This window comes from Poecilia latipinna, unplaced genomic scaffold, assembly GCF_001443285.1.
Source record: "Poecilia latipinna isolate Pla-1442-1.1 unplaced genomic scaffold, P_latipinna-1.0 Scaffold2680, whole genome shotgun sequence".
NCBI lineage: Eukaryota > Metazoa > Chordata > Actinopteri > Cyprinodontiformes > Poeciliidae > Poecilia > Poecilia latipinna.
In genome coordinates, this window is record NW_015115296.1 from 11737 (window position 1) to 26624 (window position 14888).

The window sequence follows — 14888 nt, forward strand, 5'->3', positions numbered from 1 at the left end:
TCAAATTCTAGACTATATTTATGTGTTTAAACAGATTTAAAACTTACCGAAGTTGCATACTGTGTGTCATATTATTAAATTCATTTTAACACACAATGTGTAAAATTAACACAAAATATGCTTTTAATTTAATAACACATTTTTTGTGTTCTTTTTTAACATCTTTTTTAGAGTGTAATTCAGCTTACTGTCATAAATGATTTACACACTCATACTTTTTTAAAAATATATAAACATTTCTATATATCACATAATTAGTCTATTTTATTTTATGTGTGCATTAAATTTATTAATCTGGGACCTGAGTCGGAATTTGAGTCAAATGTGTTTGACAGAAAATGTTCATTGTTGTGAGCAACAAATAGAAGAAATGTTAACAATTCATCTAACATTGTTTTGAGAAATTTGTTTGAATAAATTACATTTTTTGGAAGGCAACCTCACTTTTTCATTGCATAACCTTAACATATACTAACTAGTCTTGCCCGCTTGTCAAAACAATGGTATTTACTGCTTTTTGATATAAAGAAATAACAATAAATATTATACAGAATTGAGTTCAGCCTTGGCCCGACCCTCCACAATATTTTATGTTTCTCATGGAAAAAATAATTGCCCACCCCTGATCTAGAAGGAACGGCTGGTCTTGCCAAACTGAGAGGGATGCTCAAGACTATTTGTCTTCCAACAAGATTTCGTCCAGAAAAAGGTCAGTGTTGTGCTACTGCTATGATTAGTGACCAGGGCTCAGACAGACAGAGTCACAGAGACACTAACTGAACAGAGGTCCACAGGGCTAGACAGTGCATCACTACTGCAGGCTCATTAAGTCTGAACTGCCAACAGGGATCTGTATTCTGAGGCTATAAATATATTTGCTCTTTCCAATTGAGAAGTGATATGTAAAGGGTACCACACTGTCTTCAGTCTGGTTTGCAGCCAGTCAGTTTGCAGCTCTGATATGACTCCTTGTTTTTACTTTTATTTGAAAGTAAAAACAAACACTGGTGGGGAACATGTTTCCCAACAACATGGGATCCTGGTGTTTCCCTGGTGTTCATCATGCTCCTGATTATTTAGCATCTTTCTTTGCTTTTATTCCTTGTCTTTAGCTAGTTGTCTTTCTGGGTTTATAAATACTCAGTCAGATTCTGATTAATATCAGGGCAGCTTACAGGTTTGGGACCTCAGTTGTAAAAATGTTAAAAATGTTACTAAATGGTACCAGTAAATAGCTGCTATAAGTCAAGTCAAGTGTACTTTATTGTTAAAGATTTATGTAACAGGGTTAGCACAGAAGTTTGACATTGCGTTTCACCAGTCTCCAATGTGCAGTTAAACTAAACATATAAATAAGACATTGACCGTAACCCCTCCGCACGGACACGCACACACACACCTACACACACACACACACCTACACACACACACACTGCAATACACTGTGCAATAAGAAGACAATAAGGCAATAAGAATATATAGATGGACTATAAATACACAATCACACACAGTGTAATAAGAAGACTAACATACTGATGGACAATAAATACATGAAAATACACACGCACACACACAGCAGCAGAAGTGCAATATTGTGAAAACATGGCTGTTTCAGTCCTTGGCATTTCCTGCTCTGTGCAGTGCAGACCATGTAGTCCTAATGAGCATTAAATAACACTAAATCATGTAATATTTTTATTTACAAGCAAACATACATACACATAGATATACATTTGTCTCGAAAAAATCAACCACAAACTTTATCATGTTATTGAAATGTGACTGACCAAGTTGGGTTTATTTGTATAGCAGATTTCGCAACAAGGCAGTTGAAAGTCCTTCACATGATAAAAACATAACACAGTAACCAATTCTGACCCAAGGAACAAATGTGTTTTGTTAAATGCTATCATGATGGTAGCATTTGTAAGAAAGGTAGCAATTGCTAGCAGGCTAATGGCTCCATAACAGATTTTTGCAGCGTCCAATCAAATCGATTTTTTGAATCAAAAGTTGGCCAAGAGAACTCTGTCGACCATTGCCATCTGCAGACGTCACCTGTCCGTTAAGATTAATGACATACCAGAAACACACAAGTATAAAGGTTCTGCTCTGAACTTTTTTATGTGTTGAAACACAAAGCAAACAAAAAAACAGCAATTAATTGCGCTAACTTTTTAAAGGCGTCACGAGTCACACAATGAGTAGGATTTAATTAGTAAATAAAATTAGAAACAGATTTCACTTTTTACCAATAAACAACTTTTATTGTCACAGCATTTTTTATAAGAAAAAATATGATTCTTCAGCAGCTTCATGGCCCTGATGAGCCCACTGGCATGGTGACTGTGAGAATCTGTAAGAAAAAACAGAAACAGTAAATTTTTCATACTGCAAAGCATAAAGGATAAAGCTGCATATGTTGTGAACGTAAGGAGCAAATTTTGTGGCGCAGTTGTGGAAACCAGAGAAGAGAGGGCTCTCCTTTCCACGGAGTTAGTTCTGCGTACCTGTGTGCTCTTGTTGTACTGCGCCACACTGTTGTCCTGGTCAACCAAGAACGGGTGGAAGATGTCGAGGTGGTAGAGCGACGGTCGCGCCGTCAACACCAGCCGGTCCTCTCCGACGTCCAGAACCAGAGAGCGAGATGATGACTGCATAGAGAACAGGGTCACTCGCTTGAAACAAACCCAGCCCTCTACAGAGTGAAGGTATTTTGGCATAAGATAAATTTTTCTTTTTAATATTTGATAAAATAAGTTTCTTTTAAATGCTGCATTATGTAACTTTCATATATATATATATATATATATATATATATATATATATATATATATATATATATATATATATATATATACATATATATATACACACACACACACACACACACACACACTATGGTATGATATGAGAATCTGTGAAAAACATTGAGGTTCTCTGCCCTCACCCAGTGCAACTAGATACAACCAATCAGAGCCAAGAGGCGGGTCTTAGTGTTGTCAATCACCCTCCTTGTTGTCTGCTACATTGCATCTAGCAGTCCCTGTTGTGAATGCTAAGGCTAGTTAGCATGGACACCTAATGACAGGTCTCCATGCTAACTGGACACCATGTTAGCATGTTTTCCTGGAATGGTTAGCACATTGAGCAGTGCGTACACAAGATTGATTGACAGCGATAAGACCCTCACTTGCTCTGATTGGTTGTTTTTGGCTGGGAGCGGTGCAACATGGTGACAGTTTTAATAAATATGTCAAAAATATGATGTTTTTATAAGTTACATGCTGGAGCTTTAAAGCTTTCATTTTGCTGCTGTATTAACATTTTCTAAGCACTTTTGGCATTTTTTTTTCTATTGGCAGTAAAGTAGCTAACATTTCTTTCTGGACCTGGTTTCTATTCCATGTTTCTGTGTGTGTGAGATGCAGTCAGGAGAACAGGTACCTAACCAGGATATTTTCATTGGGACCTAAACAAAGTAATGCACAAACACAAAGTGAATGGACAGAATTCATGGCTTCTGTTTTACGCTTCGGAAAGCGGCCCTGGGTTTCTACTCAGCCTCTTTGACTCAACGCTTTGATGTATTTGGATGAAGTCATATTTGACCTCAAGCCACCATCACTTTGACATCTGGAGGACATGAAGGAACAGAGACCGTTTGTTCTACTTGTACAGAAAACCCAAAAGGCTCCTAAGACCCAACGACTGGTCTTCATTAGTTGACGCTGACCCTGTTCCTCATTACCTCTTTCATTTAATGTTGCAACTCGACTGGAGAAGCTGCGGTGAAACTAACTGCTAGGTGTTTATATCAAGATGAAGCTAAAACCTCTCCATGAAACGAGATGACTGTCTGATAATCTGCCACATATTCCAACACACACCACATCTGTTGAGCCGTACCAGCTCAAGGCAGCACCGCTCTGGCTGCCAACGTCATGTGTCAAAGAAATATTCCTATTAAATCTCTTAAAGCCTGTTGTGAACAATGACTTATCACAATGATTTAAATAGATCAGTACAGACGGGTAGATAATTATGTCAACTGAAAAGACTTCTACTGTTAACACTTAATGCACAAACTGGTCTGACCTGGCTCCTTGATGCTTTCGATTGTGTTGCTTTTGTGAGGGTGTCGAATGTCGTAACTTGACACAACAAACCGTCCAGCAGGTACAGGTGAAGCAGTGCGCCTCAGGCTGAGTGTCAGCAAGAGGTTATACTACATGTAGAGTGGCAAATGACAAAAACAAGCCAAGCATGCCATGTTGTGTAATGTTTTCTTGCTCTTTAGTAATGCAAGTCTAGCAACAATAGCACTTTAATTATCGGAATCTGGCTGCAGTACCAACAGAGCATGGATGAATCATCCTCTGGAGAATCTTGTTTTAGTTTGACTGGTTGACATTTTAGGCATGGGGAAAGTCAGGACACTTCACTAATAGTCCATAAATGGCACCCAGTTTTTTTACTGCATCATAAAACAACCTTTAGCCAAGTCAACTTTTTTTATACATACTTATAAAACAGCAAGACTGACCAAAGTATCAAACACAAGAAAAACGCATAAAAACATGGAAAACATGATTGGCAATTACTTAGGGTACATTATTTAATGACTCAATCAGATTCTCCCACTGGTTTTAAAATGTTGCTTAGGTTTATTAAAACCTAATTGTGAGACGGAAGCTTGGAAACTGCAGCCCTGAGGAGGAGCTGCACCTCGAAGGCGTTTTGCCACAGGAATTAAATTATGCATGAAAGAATCAAGGCAACACTCCAGGTGTGTTTTTGATGAGGGAATAACATCATAGCATGATGAAAAGCTCAAAAAGTACATTTTACATAACACTGTCCCTTTAAATCAGCACTCTGCTGTACTGCTGTAGATTTGCTGACTTTTTTTATTTTTATTTTTTATGAAAACTACCTCGAGACGACATGTGTTGTGAATTGTGAAATTGGAACCGGTCTATCTGGTAGAATATAAACACATGAAGAAAATAAAATTGCTGTGTTTGTTTCACTCCAAGTATGCATTTGCTGTTTATTCCCCCACCACAAATGTCCTATCATAAAGTTTAAACACTAAACAAGCAGCCAGAAAGCTGACATCTACAGTGTTTTGGAACTGGCCTCGTAACCTTTCCTGGACTGATATGTCGAAATAATTACTTTGGTAAGACCACATCATCTTCCCTTCTAAGTTTTTAATTTGGTCCCTAAGGACCAAATGCACTGCTTACCACTCCAGGGAGCTTTATCTCTGCAATGAGGTACTCAGGGTGTCCAGTGGGGGGCTCCACCAACAGCGAGCATTCTGGTCTGAGCACAGAGAAGACCCACACATCCATGTCACCAACGCTATTTTAATGTAGCATAAAAGACAGAGAGAGTAAGAGCTGCCTCACCTTTTAACACATGCCGGGCCGTTTTCCCTGAGGGCAGACAGAGATTCATCCTTCATTCATCGTTTACACTATTACAGTGTAAAATGAAAGCTTTCATTGTTTTAATATGGAATTCCATTACTTCTAATTTTGCCTCATGCCAAGAACAAGCTTGAACTGCAGCCAGAGGACAAATAACAGACTTTGCACAGTGCATTAGAACGGTGTCAGATTAAAACTACTTCAGTGTGTTTCACTAAGATTTCACATGACAAAAAAAGTACATCAGAATTCAGAAACGGAGGGTGAAATATGTCGATAGAAAAAGCAGGACGGTGCACCGAATGCAGCTTTCTGGCCGATCACCATTCCCACGTTGGCCGATACTAATTTTTATTTATTTATCTTTATTTAAAAAGTTGCTAAAATGGCAACAGTGAGGCTAAGTCTTTTGCAATAAACCAATTAATGACATAAATTAAAACAAGCTCAACAGTTTCCATTGGCATGATGGCTTGTTTTGCTCATGTCTCTCTGTTTCTACCAAAAACTGGATGACAAAAATCTCCAGGCTTTTCAGAACTTTAGTTGGAATAAATAAGGCACATCATGCATCCTTTCACTCCGCTGTATGTTGGTTTCTCTCTCGCTTAATCCTGATAAAATACACTGAAGTTTAAGGTTGTGATTCGAACAAGTTAAAGTCACAGGGAAACGTTTTAACCGTTCAGCGTTGAAACGAAGCGACTTACTGAGGCTGCAGTTCCTGGATCACCGGCCTGCTCTTCATCCGGATGTTCTGCTCACTGACGGAGCCAAGGAATTTTCTGTTCTTCAGCACTTTCCAGTCTGCACAAACACATCCCAAACCTTGTCTTGATGTGGTCCAACATTGTCAGAGAGACAAACACGAGTTCAGACTCACCTCTGTTTAGCTCCAGGCTGTATTTATTCTCCAGGCCCTCCACAGACACCAAGATAACAAACTGCTGGAACAGAGGATCCTTCTGCGAGACACCGTCACACACACACCACATCCTTTACTACGCTATACAGCACCAAACATGGTAAGCATGCCATCTGACAAGTGACCTGGCTCTTCTGGAAGAAGTCCTGGTTGATGACGACGTCATAGGCTGTGCAACCCTGAGAGTCTGAAAGACAGCAGCAGATAGGTGGCGCTATAATGGAACGCAGCTGTTCAGATTTCATCTAAGTCCAGGGTTTCCTCCACATGTAGCTGATTGATTCAGAATGAAGTTTTTGTTTCTTTTTAGCCTACATTTGCGCACTTACGCTAACTCTAGTCAATATTAAAAATGAATTTAAATATTGAACGTTAAATTTTACTGTATTTTTGAAAAACCAAACACCGCCGGCTACGGCCTGTGAAGCTGGCTACTACGCGCTGTGCCACTTTCGGGAGTGAAGCCGAACCAGAGACGACAGTCAAAAGTCGAGGAAGAGAAAAGGCGAAAGAAAAGGAAGGATAAGCTGAATGCATTTTTAGTTCAACTCGTGTCAAAACTATCTTAATGTTAACATGTGTTGCATTTGAACAACAGCAGATAATAAATGCCATTTGGCCTTAACGCAGAATTTTTTTCAGACCTTGAACAGCACTGTAATTTTCCCGTAGTGACTCGTTTCTGGTAGCGCTTTCAGATGAATATATTACTCATTTATGTTATATATTATAAGAGGAAGGGAACCCGAGGAAGATGTTGAGGTAATACTAGAAATCCTCCCTCCAGTTCTCAGGAATATAGAAATGATGGTGATCTCATGTGTGTAATATTTAAATGTTCCCAACGCTTCCTGCATGACATTAGCAGTTGAAACAAATCGAAAGTCAGTCAGAAGTAGCTCAGTTTCTCTCAATTCTCAAACATAATTGCTTTCATCTGTTTTTGAAGATATCCAGAAAAATACAATGCAGGCTGCCAACTGACCAATTAGATTACTGCAACAGAGTTGTAATTTCAATTGCACAGGGTGAACATAGTGAACAAATCTGTAAAACAAAAACATCCAGTTTGAAATGGTCATAATTAAAACCATGTTCCTGTTCTAAACCAATAAAGAAAAAAGTCAGCTCAGAATGTCAAATACTGTAGAATTATTTTGACTAACCAAACCTTTTGACCAAATTACAGATCACATCACAACCTCCACATTTCCGTCATCTTAAGAAACCTGCAGGCTTTGGCCTCTGCTACATACTGTTGTCAGTTTCTGCATGCGGCTCTCCCAGGCTCATCGGAACTCTGTAGCCGCTGGGATCCTCCGACTGGAGCAGCTGCACGAGCTCCTCTCTGGAGAGATCAGGGGGCGGCGGGACAGAGGTCGACTGGCAGATGTTTATGAAAACCTTCTGCTTGCCTGGCTCCGAGAACGTCTTCACACACAGACCTGGGTGGAGGAAAGAGCGGAGATGTAGAGAAAAAAAGTACTAAAAAGGAGAAAGTGAAAGAAAACTATAAAGTCTACCAGGTTTGGATTAATAAAAAAATATATATCATAGAGATGTTTCATGTGTGAGGGATCGGGGAAAGTCTAATTAGGTGAAAATATTACCATTACGAAATAGCACGTTGCTCTCTTCCAGTTTACACCCAATAAGGCTTAACGTGATTCAAGATACAAGTCATGAAAACCTAAACCCTCCCAAAGACATAAGAACTGCAGACCCACAGATATCTTCAGTAATCACGTACAAGCAATGTTCTACCGTTTATCGACTTCCAACAACAACATTGTTGAGAGACTTTGGGACACTCTGGGTGTTTTTCCGCCCTGATAGTCCAGTAGACTCGGTTTGATTGTGGACCAAAATTGCCACATTTGTTCCGTCTTCAGCTGGAACGGTTCGATTCCACACTGCACTGTGTCAACCCAGTTAAAAAATAAACCTGCTACCTAATTTCTCAGTTTGTTAATCTTTTCAGTTCATCCCCATCTACTAGGCATATAAAAGAGGCCTGGGCTTCTGATCTACTTGGTGAGATTTCGGATGAGCAATGGGATTTGTCTCTTTCAAGAATCAAGACCTGCTCCATTAACTCTAGACTGCAACTTATTCAATTCAAAGTTATCCATCGGCTGCACTTTTCTAAAACTAAACTCAATAGGCTATTCCCCTGCGTCTCACCAAAATGCGACAAATGTAAATTAGATGATGGGACTCTGGGTCACATGTTTTGCTCCTGTCCTAAACTAATGGACTTCTGGAGCAAGATTTTTGAATTTTATAGCAATGCTTATGGCAAGCCTCTATGTCCGGATAGGCATTTGATCATTTTGGGTTGCTCTAAATCCTCTCTTGCTCTTCCCATGTCCCTACAACAGTCTCTAATGTTTGGTTTAGTGGTAGCAAAGCGGGTTATTCTACGGGAATGGAAATCCTCTACCCCGCCTTGTTTTAAGAAATGGCTTAATGATATGGTGTCCTGTATCTATCTTGAGGAGATTCGATACTCTTTGTCTGACAATCATCAAAAGTTCCTGGATGTGTGGGGTCCTTTCAATAGATACATACAAAATAATAGGCTAAAATAACTGTCGTTTACATCTGGACCTGTATTTTCTAATAATTTATTTTACTCATTTACCGTTTCGTCATGTTTATTGTGATTATAACTTGTGTTCATCTTTTCTTGTTATTCCATATTCCATGGTGGGCTGTTTGTTTCAATGTCCTCAGAAATGTCTCTTACTCGCTTGGACTCTGTCTCATGCTCGATAACACTCTAGAATCTGATGTGCATTTTATCCTCTTATCAGACCCTTTGTTAGCTGACAGTGTTTTGATTGTTCTGTTCTGTGGATTTTTGTTTTGATGATTCTGGTTAGTTTTTTTTTTTTTTTTTTTGTTTTTTTTATCCTTGATGTTTCGTCCTCTAATTTGCCTGTTTATTCTTGAAAATCATAAATAAATATAAAAAAATAAATAAATAAATAAATAAAATAATAATAATAATAAACCTGCTCACCCCCTCGTCTGTGGGGGCGCTGCACCACGAACCACTGAAGGACTCAACAGGGGAACCTTTGAATCAATTGAGAGCAACTTTCATCTTCACAAAATGTAAACAAAAATGGCGTGGCATCAGATTTTAGTGATTGTAGGATTTCCCTTCTGTCTTTGGCAAAAGACAACAAGTCGTTCCTTCAGTTACCAAGTTTGTTTTGGTTGTATCTATACACATGTATATGATGTAGTCCACTTCCTGTTTTTGGAGAGGTCTACTGTCATGCATAACTTAAACAGAACAGAAACCCAGGTTTATAGGCAAACCGATGTTCGCCTTTTTGGTCCACATCAGAGTTCATTTATGAAATTATCACACCTGGCTCAAAGGGGATGACAAAAATGGGAGGGAGACGAGTGGGTCTATACAAACAACAATTTATTTATACAAAAATATGGCTCTGGGATATATGGTTCAAAATAGGGTTCAGTTAGGGGGCCAACCTATCTGCCTGCTTCCTGAAAAGAAGAAGAAAAAAAGAGACACCTAGTGGATGGGAGGGGATCGTCACAGCATTCACACCTCCGTAGACAGACCAGACCTTCTAAAGAAAGTAGAGTTTGAGTATGAAACTCTTCTTGAGTCTGGGAATGAACAGGGCTGGTGTGAATGCAACCTAAATTACACTACTTTGTTTATTTCTTTTTGTTCTTTAGGCTTCCACTGCAGCATTTCATCAGTTTAAGGTGTGAACTTTAGCTGGAGAAGTCCGGCACACATTTCTTTCTGTTTCACATATTTCAATCTTGATTATTTTTGTTCTTTTGGACGACCCAGGATTTAAATGATGGATAGAATTTCTTAAATAAAACATTACGATTCTAGAATTTCCACCTTTCCACCTCCATTCTTGACGACAGGGATTTCAGTATTGCTTGCTCTGCTTTGTGCCACACCCGGCATGATCCCGTAATCCTAATGTCTGTTCAGGCCCTGGTGATATGAAGCACCTGGTTGACACTTACCTTTATGTTTCAAAATGCTTACCTGGTTGAGGCCGGATTAGTGTGGAATCTGGAGATTCCGACTGCAGCTTTCCCATCGTCTACAAAAACAACAGTTATTTTATTATCTGTGTTTGGACAAGTTATACATTCTTTTCTTTTGCTCCCTTCTCCAACTGCATGCGCTATCACATGTTGTTTCTCAGAGCGATAAACTGCATTCAATATTTTGTTCTGGTTGTGAATTGAGGTTTATAACCTTGTACATAAAATGGCAGAGAATTTCTTCTGAATGCCTGTGTGCAGAACATCCATGGTATGTAAATGTTGTGCTTGTAAATCAGAATGTGTAGTTGTAAATAAATTTAGCCACTATTTAAATCAAAATGTTAGATAAATTCCACCTTTGTGCATCCAAAGACAAGAATTTGACTGACTAAATTTTCAGATTTTGTCTGGAAAAAAAAGAGTAAATAAATAAATTGGCATGTATAGATCAGGAAATTCATGAAAAAAAAAAAAATCTATATAATTTCAGAATGACACGTTGAGATTTCCCAGACTCACACCAGCCTCAGCCTGAATGGATTTTGCTTGACATTCTATAAGGCTGTGGTATGAAATGGTGTTGCTGGTGTAACTTTTCATACCAGAATTTTTCCTTCCACTCAAACTTCAATGAATAAGTGTAAACAACCTTAGTCTTTAGCGATGACCTTTAGTCACTAACCCTCCTAGTGGAGGTTGATCATAACCGTCCAGTCAGCAGTTAATTCAAAATATTCTCACTTTCTGAGACACTGATTTTTGAGTTTTCATTACCTGGAAGTCACAAATAAAGGCTCGACATATTTCACTCTCTATGTAATCAATAATTAAAACATGAATTTCAGATTCTGAAATGAAAATTTTCCACAATACTCTAATTTATGAGATCTACCTGTACAATATATGTTCTACTTTGTCTTACTCTCTTATAAAATCCTGATGAAATACCTTGAGATCTACCATTGAAACATCAAAATATATGACAATTTCACAATTCTTGCACTGTGAATAGTAACAGCAAACCAGATGTGATAAAGTAAGGGAAGGATGATGACCTGCAGCAGCATCTGCTGGTAGAGTTCCTCTTGTTGCTGTAACTCCAGCTCAGAGTTGAGAAGTGATGAGTCAGTCATCCTCAGTTTGAGCTCAACGCTGCCAAAATGAAAATACAAAGATGATCAATTCTTCACATATCATTCTTCACCCATCCGGCTATAGCAGTTAAGGCTGTCATAAATGTGAAAGCTTAATAAATACTTGACATTAAGAATTGTTTCACATTAAAGGGAGCTGCCATTAAGGCAGAAAAATCTGGGAGCATCATATTTGAAGACTTTGCTGTGTCAAGCTGTATTCATTATGACAACTTTTTTTTTTTAATTTACTCAGCATTAAAGAATATAATTACAGTAGTGAAGTGAGATGAGCATCATATCCATGCTGGGCTTAAGATAATGCTAGCATAAGGACACAAAGACTCACTTATAAGATGTTGATGACAATTCTCCCACATCTCCACCTTCACCAGTCCTGATACTTACTAACCGTTTGTTCTCATCTGAACATCTGCACTCTAGTCATCTGGGCGGTCTGATAAAAAGTGTGTTGCTCTAAATATGCACAAAAACCCAAAATGTTTGAAGCACATTAAAATCCAATCTGTCAAACCTCATTAAAAGAAGGTGCCAGACAATCGAGAATCTACTTGTCAAGTTATATAAGGTCAAGGTACACCAAGGTTTTACAAAAATGATGGCATCAAAACTGCCATAATCTCACTAATGAGATTAAGCAACAGTAAGAACGGCAGAGTGTTCTTACTCAGGGTTTTCAAACCATTGAGAGTTCATGCCTGCCTTTCGAGCCACACTGGGCCGTGAGACAGAAAGTGAAGTTTGGTTACTCGAAAACAAAAAAACAGCTTAGTCACTGGCTGACATTTTGCAACCAAGTGACTTTTTAAAAAATTTTATTTCCCAAACTCCCTTGATCTCAAGTACAGTTAGGTACAGATACATTTTCTCACATTTCGGGATAAATCAGAAACTGTTCGCATGATTATTTCTGTCATCTGTCACAGTGCGTAATACTTGCAAAAATACAAGACGACGTATCGGCAATTAAGTTCTACGAAAGCTGAGGTTCTTTTTAGGCAACTATTAGTGCGACACATGCACTTGATGTACACAAAGTCATACACAGACAGTTCAGAGTTTTTTTTTTTCTTCTGTCTAATCACCTCTGGCAGTTCAAAGACTCATCCTCTCCAGACTAAACGTAAATCTGAACTCACGGTGCCAGACGTTGTTCATTTCCTCAGAAGCCTCTTGATCTTTTGTCTCACATTATGTCACCTCTCAGATTGTGCTGTTGTGTTGCACAAAGAAGTTTTAGTCTGCTAGCAAAACTCCGAGACACTTACTGCAAACATCTACTCTCCTTAATGTGCCAGGGAAAGCATGCAAAGTGCTAATTTATACATTGATACGAAATGGGAATTGCTTCCAAACAGCCTAGCTCATATTTGTGGTGAAGACCAACTTCTGACAACCTGACACCCGATGTTCTGAGCCACGCCACAGCTTAAAGGTGGAAGTGTGGAGCAGAAAAAGAATGTCATATAAGTACAAGGTGTGGGTGAAAGGCAGGGTTCTTGCTCAATGTATTGTTGTTTTGCAGATTCATGGTCCCCTCACTGCAGCCTGGGTAACTGAGAGATCTGAGGTTGTGTGTACTCATTCTCACCCTAGCACGTATGAGTGCACACACTCGGATACACACCAAAAATATATAAACTTCAATAGTGTCGCAACTTTCCCTCAGCCTGCCTCCATCCCTCTCTCCTTTCTTTCCAGAGCAGATGTGCAGGACTATCACTCAGTCTGCTCTTATTTCCTCTGATTCTTCTGATCCTCATTATTTCATTCCAGCAGCTTTGACAGTATGCTAAAGATGAGATCCACAACATGAAGCCAAAGTGAAAACACAATGAATTCCTCATATAAACCCATCCAGCAATAGTTGTTAAGAATGTCACAAGTGTGGCATATTTTACAATGAGTTATTTAACATTAGGTTTTCTATTTGAATAGTATAACTTAATAGGAACATGAGCAAACAGCATATTAGGGATTTAAAAAGCATTTAAAAAGTTTTTTTTTCTTTGAAAGGAATAACAGAGGAATAGATACACCAAACACAGACATTAGCTTATTAGTGACCATTATAATTTTATATTTAAAAAGTAATATTTAATGTAACCACGAACTTGTATTGGATCAAGACTCTTCACAAACAAATTATTATTATTATTATTATTATTATTATTATTATTATTATTATTATTAACAATCACGTAACAAGTTTACATGTGCAAAACTGTTATAACGTAATGAAAAAGACACAGTTGCAAATTAGCCTAGCTTGAGCTTGTTAGCCCACGAGACGAACAACTTCCGGTTGTCTTTGGCAACTGCTGAACTTTCTACAGTGTATTCTTTGCTTCTTTAATATTTTAACACGTCTTGACATGCTTAAATAAATCTGTGCTTACTGTTTCAAATGGTCCGGCAAGCAACAGAAGGCACGCTGTGTTATCTTCCTTGTAGCAACAACCTTTTCCGCCTCGAGCATTTCAGAATAAAAGCATTCAAAACATGTCCAGAAGCGCAATGAAACCGCAAGTTCGCGGTAAAACATGTCACTCACACAGAGGCAGCAGGGGGAACACAAACACTTAACACCTCCAGCACAACACCTCCGCTGTGTTAATTTGTAAAAACAGCAGTTGTAGACACTCGCTCCCCATTTTTTTTCTCCGCGGCTTCTTGGAAGAAGAAAAGACAGAAGCTTTTTTCCCCCTCTGAATATAGAGCGAGTTAAAATATTCAAACCCTTGGTGTGGAGTTTGACTTGGCCATTCAATCTTACACATATATACTTAGACATATAATTTACTTTGACGTACAGGATACCATTAAGCTCTGACTACTATATATTTAGAATTTTTTGTCCTGTTGGAATGTGAATCTCCCTCAGACTTACAGACTGTAACAGGTTTTTTTTCCAAGACTGTAATTAATTCCCTTAAGAATTCCTGTTTACTCCAAACCTTTCTAGTAAAGTCATGCAAATTACAGCTTGATAAGGTTAAAGTTCTAAACTGAAAAAACAAACAGACTGATAAAAAAAAAAAAATGCCAACAAGGACAGCCTAATTTCGGAGTAAATTTTATGCTTCCATCAAAAATATTGCCAAGACAGTAACAGAGCAGTAAAGAGGAAGAAATTTAAGATGTCAGCTCTGAGCCGCAGGATCCGATTGGCTGTCCGTCAAGACACGGGACGATCCTCTACCCAAATTAAGGCCATTACTGGTGCTGACTGCAGCCCAATAACCATCAGACGGCATCTGCGAGAGAAGGGCTTCAGAAACAAAAAACGTCTTCAAAGGCCACGTCTTCTTCAAC

The 14888-nt window shown here is 38.6% G+C and overlaps 1 protein-coding gene across 1 annotated transcript; it reads right to left on the bottom strand.

The window, feature by feature from the left end:
• Positions 1-1682: 1682 nt before the first annotated feature.
• pih1d1 (PIH1 domain containing 1) lies at positions 1683-14229 on the bottom strand. The gene is made up of 11 exons (XM_015020891.1): positions 13973-14229; positions 11475-11571; positions 10415-10472; positions 7620-7808; positions 6489-6550; positions 6322-6403; positions 6149-6245; positions 5418-5444; positions 5253-5331; positions 2511-2654; positions 1683-2356 (listed from the first exon to the last, which is right to left on the bottom strand). The coding sequence occupies exons 1-11, from the start codon at positions 14116-14118 to the stop codon at positions 2315-2317; spliced, it is 1023 nt and encodes a 340-aa protein (XP_014876377.1). The 5' UTR covers positions 14119-14229; the 3' UTR covers positions 1683-2314.
• Positions 14230-14888: the final 659 nt, after the last annotated feature.

Coding starts and splice junctions, on each gene's coding strand:
- pih1d1 (XM_015020891.1), bottom strand. CDS start 14,118: ATGTTTTACCGCGAACTTGCGGTTTCATTGCGCTTCTGGACATGTTTT. Junction 11,572..13,972: donor TTGCCGGACCATTTGAAACA/GTAAGCACAGAT, acceptor TCATTTTGGCAG/CGTTGAGCTCAAACTGAGGA. Junction 5,332..5,417: donor GGCCCGGCATGTGTTAAAAG/GTGAGGCAGCTC, acceptor CTCTGTGCTCAG/ACCAGAATGCTCGCTGTTGG.